Below are 5,000 nucleotides of genomic sequence, written 5' to 3' on the forward strand. Positions count from 1 at the left end.
GGGATTGTTGGTTTACTTCGCGGAGTTTCAGATGTTATTTGATCGTGTGGCTGACAAACGTGGGCTGGACGGTTACTAAGATCTTCCGGCTCAGATCTTTGAGTTGTGCTCGAACAATATCGGCTTAAGCCCGGTCTTTAAATGGAAGAACAACGCAAACAGGATCTAATTCATTGTATTCATTGTTAAACAGCTGGTAACTCGAGAAAAGGATGATCAGAAGCTTTGACTGCAATAAAGCAGGAGATGGTGGAATTAGTTAACCTGTCTAGGTAACAGAGTCGAGGAAACACCAATTTACTTCTTTGTTTTATATTTATACTTATGCAAATGTTTATCTTCACTTTTAGCTTAAAAATGACCGAAGTTCGGTCGACACGTTTTGTCTTTTTACCGTTAGTTTTTACTGCAAATTGTTTAAGAAACCTTAACTTAAACGGATTCTTATTTTAAGCAGTAGAAAAAACTTTCGAATTAAATAGCGGGAACGTTCTCCAAAAATACATTAAACCGATGCAGGTGTTTTTCCAAGTTGAGGTTTTCAAAGTGGGAGGAGAAAAGGACTTTAAAATGTATGTTTTTAACTTGTTACCTTTGAAACGTAATGAAGAGTGATTGATAGGATCAGCAAGATATTTGTTCATTGGGTTGCTTTGTTTGATAACCGTTGCTATAATCGAAGCCCCTATTTGCACGTTCGTCAGTCTTGCGTGATAAATCAAGGTATGGCCAGCAATATCTCACGTGAAGGCAGATCTTGCTTTCATCTTCCTGATCCATCCTTTCATCTTGTTTCGGAACGTTATTTGGTGAACCTTGTAACAGCCATCATAAATATTGTTTCTTCGCCATTTGCTGTCGTTTCAAACCTTTTGATAATGGTTTCCATTTTAAGCAACTCGCGTCTTCGAACTCCATCAAATCTTTTTATATCTTGCCTTGCGCTCTCTGATGTATTAGTTGGTCTTTCAGTTCAGCCCGGATATATTGCCTTTAGACTCATGGAAAACCAGCTTCGTTCAGTTCCATGCTTTGTAAGAGTCACTTACTCTAATGCGTTCTACATTTGCTGTGGAGTTTCTTTCATGACTCTGACATCCATTTCATACGAGCGATTTGTAGCCGTTCGGCTACATACAAGATACAATGAGGCTTTTTCATCACAAAGGGTGCTGAAGTATGTGTCCGCCATCTGGGTCTTCAATATCCTCTTAACTTGCCTACAATGGGCAGGAATTAATAAAATATCGAGAGGGACACATTTGCTTGTGTGGTTTTGCTGCCTTCTGGCTTCCATCATTGCAAACATAAGAATCATGTTATTTTTACGTCGGTACCGACACCAGGTGAGGTCTATCAACGTAGTTTCACAAAGCATCCAACACAGGAGAGCAATCAGTCGGACAAAAACCATTTGCATGATTGTTGGAATTTATTTCCTGTTAAACTTTCCAGTTTTGTTTGTAACAATTTATCACCAGATTTTAGAACAAGACATCAAAAGTTACAACCATTATAGCTGGGCAGAGACTGCTGCTTTTCTGAATTCATGTACAAATCCACTTATTTGTTATTGGAAAAACCGTCACCTACGTCAAAGTGTGAAGTCAATATTGAGGAAGTTGAGCTGTTGCTAACTCCAGCTAATATCATGTTTTATTCAAGAAACATAGATACCTGATGATCAGTACAATTCCATAGTTAATGCCATTCAATCGTGCATCGACTTGACAGGAATGGATGGTGTGGAACAGCACGTGCCTTACACGCAAGCGCCACGTGACTATGCACTGTTTCTAAGCAGCGAGTGCCGAGTAGTTGGTAAGACAGCCGTGTTAACTTTCTTTGCAGAGACCTGTAAGATGTAAGATCTAAGACGGCAACGAAAACGAAAATCTCTTGGAACTGTTTGAACCTTTCCAGAGATTGTTCCAGCTTAAAGTGCCACGATGATCAAAAACGTACTTCCTTTTTTTCTTCAGATTTTGAAAGTGTGTTTGCTTAACACCTGAATGGCAAAATTTTGAGCTTTGAATTTTATCCAAAGGTTGTTTACTTTGTATTCGTGCTCCGCCATTACTCACGTGGCAACTGACCGATTGGACCTCAGGGGGTTGGATTCAGGGGAAAATTGACGTCATTTACTCACTAGCTTAAAATGCAGCTTATTATATATGTATTATATACGTCTGAAAGCCCAAAAATTAATTCTGAACCTTTGACGTCATTTTCTCCTCGATCCAGCTTTCTCAAGATCTTAAAGTTAGTAGCCGTTTTGAAATCCAAGGAAAAGTAAGAATTGATTTTACGGTGACAGTAGCACTTTAATCAAATTTAACAAACAAGCCGAACTGCCCACTAACTGAATAAGAAGGAACATTGTCAAACTCTGCTGTTGTGTGCTTCCATAAAACGTGAGATTTGATCATTTTGCGTTACAGGTTTGTAGAAACCGAGAAAAAAATGCATCAAAGTTCAAAACGCATTTGCAGAGTCAAGATTATTAAATGAAGTCTTTCTTGCCGGGGTAATCGTACTTACGGCTTCAAAGGACAAAATCCCTTTTATAGACCCCCGGCATAGATGGCCGCTAAATTGGAGTAACAATACTTTATGTAATGTTTAAAAAACGAGCAGCAGTGTTTTATCGGGGTTTAAAACACGAGGCGTAGCCGAGTGTTTTTAGATCCGATAAAACATGTTCTGCGAGTTTTTTGAACGGCTTCAAAAACATTCCACAAAGAGCGTGTCCCTCTGGACTCAAAACAATGGTTCAAATTGTGAGAGGTGAATATTAGCATACAAGAAAAACAATCTAATTGCCTTATTAGTATTCTTTATATAAAGAATACTAACAAGGAGTGTTTTATCAAGATATAAAGCTCATACACGTGACGTTTTATCGGTGTTTTGATAGGCTGTTGGGCTCATGAATTCTTAATGAGTTTTTGAAACATCCTTAGCCTCGTACTTATGTTTCTAGACAAAGGATTTCTCACATGAATGTGAGGCTTAGGATGAACATTGCCATTTATGCAAAGGATCTATTTCAAGTGACGTAAAGTATTATTGGATCTTTAAACAAAATATACCCTTATGAACTCAAGAATGGAACGTTAATTCGATAAACAACACAAGCGGTGAAAAATGAATATCTGAAATCTTAAAAGCGACGAATAATGGACTTTGATAACAATTGCATCTTTCGCCGTCGGATGTCAAAGTGAGCTTTGTTTCTAATATTTTATTAACGGTGATGTCATGTACAACACTGAAATCAAATGGCAAATTCTGTGGTAATTTTGTCTGGTTGGATACTCATTGAAGGAATCGAACGCCTTGAATGATATAATAGCATGTGCTGTTGTCCGGCTATTTATATTTAAGCTTATTCTGTACTCAGCTCTGCACAGTCTTTAAGTGAAAAAATTATTGGAAATGTGACAGTCAAGAATTATTTGAAAGAAAGCTTGTTGTCTATTTTGTGCTTCATTATTCAAGGAAAAAGTTCTTCTTCAAAAAAGGATTACGTTTCTTGTTTGCACGCACGCAATTAGATAGGAAGACTTTTTTGCCTCTAATAGCAAATATGTTGTTGGTTTCAAAAAATTTTTTCGCTGGAAAAGTTTTTGTGAGATTCATCGTGTTGTGTAATATTCGAGCTTGACTAATTTGCATCCGCGGGATGAAATTTGATACCCGAGCAGTTTTCATGATAAAGATGACAGAATTTTCAGACGTGTTCCTTCTGGAAAATGATTAATAGGTAGCCACAGTTTTTAACGTCGAAAAATATTTGTTTAATCATTCTAGTGTAAAATGAAGTTAATTTGGGAAGCCCACAATATTTCTTTAAGCTCATCTATTGCCCATTTAGGTAAATTTTTACATTCTTGACAAAATTTAATTAATTTTAATTATTCTAAAAACTAGTTTACCTAAATTGTAGAAATACTGCCGAGGGGAAGGCTCGTGCCCACAACTGGACCTCTTTCTGGACCCCATTCCAGACACCGTGACGTCATCAAATTCTAAAATCAAAATCGCAAGGTCTTTTGAAAGTTTCCAGTTCCGTGACGTCTTTCGTTTCGAAAATACAGCATTTTGAATTTCCGAACTGTTACCTTGCGTGACACCATGATACAAAGCTATTTGGTTGGAAAAAAATGTCCATCCCTATGAATCTCAGCAGTTTGAGCCTTAAAGTACATTAGGAGATGTGTTCGTACTCACGTACTTAACCTCATGAGTGAGAAATATGCGCTTTCATTGCAAAATGATCTCGAGATGTTTTCGTTGATTACCGGCCGCTATAAAGTTGTGTTAAACGCTTTGACAAATTAACCCAGAAACAGTGTACCGCACAGACCTGAGAATTGGAGATGTAGTTAAAAGATTTGTTTCCTTTAACATTCCAAGTTCTTGGCCTTTTTCATTTGACGATTTCGAATTTATTTTCTTGTTGCGTGATAGTATAGATGATACGAGAAGCGAAGTGAAAAACATAATATCATACCGCGCTTCTTAACTTCTCCATTTGCGCATAACCACAACTCCTTGCGCCTTTGACCACAATCCCTTGAGTTTAGAAGAAAATTAGGTTCTCCAGATCGGAGAACTGCCTCGTTTGTTCGCTCTAGGCTCGCCCACTGCGGTAGCAATAAATAGTGTTTCGTTTTTGGACTGATAATTTATTAGGGTCTTTGGGAATGAGTACGAAAACTGGATTTTGAGGAGGACAAACACTTGCCCTTAGGAAACCCATTCTACGCTCACAAAGCGTCTAGTTATTATCTTTAGAGTAGCTGCTTGTTTGTAGATAATTGTTGCCTAAAATGTTTTTTTTTTTTTTTTGCGATCTGAGTGTGAAACGTTACTATCCTATAATGTCTCGCCCAGTCTCTCCATTGAACACCCCGTGTTGTGCAGACCTATAAGGCCAGCCATCTTACTCCATTTGGCAGCTCCAAAAATGGCCGACAAGAATTACTAAGAATAAA

The 5,000-nt window shown here is 37.8% G+C and overlaps 2 protein-coding genes across 2 annotated transcripts in view; both read left to right on the top strand.

The window, feature by feature from the left end:
* The first annotated feature begins 45 nt into the window (after window positions 1–45).
* The window catches only part of LOC138056415 (uncharacterized), a 51,106-nt gene continuing 46,151 nt past the window's right edge, over window positions 46–5,000 (top strand). The window contains exon 1 of the mRNA XM_068902200.1: window positions 46–272. Within this exon, the coding sequence (XP_068758301.1) occupies window positions 247–272 (26 nt within the window). The 5' untranslated portion in view covers window positions 46–246. The remainder of the gene's footprint in view (window positions 273–5,000) is intronic.
* LOC138056414 (adenosine receptor A2b-like) overlaps window positions 280–5,000 on the top strand; it is a 10,528-nt gene continuing 5,807 nt past the window's right edge. Inside the window, exon 1 of the mRNA XM_068902199.1 lies at window positions 280–1,821. Within this exon, the coding sequence (XP_068758300.1) occupies window positions 726–1,637 (912 nt within the window). The 5' untranslated portion in view covers window positions 280–725 and the 3' untranslated portion in view covers window positions 1,638–1,821. The remainder of the gene's footprint in view (window positions 1,822–5,000) is intronic.

Source organism: Montipora capricornis, chromosome 7 (genome assembly GCF_036669925.1).
Source record: "Montipora capricornis isolate CH-2021 chromosome 7, ASM3666992v2, whole genome shotgun sequence".
In the NCBI taxonomy this organism is placed as follows: Eukaryota; Metazoa; Cnidaria; class Anthozoa; order Scleractinia; family Acroporidae; genus Montipora; species Montipora capricornis.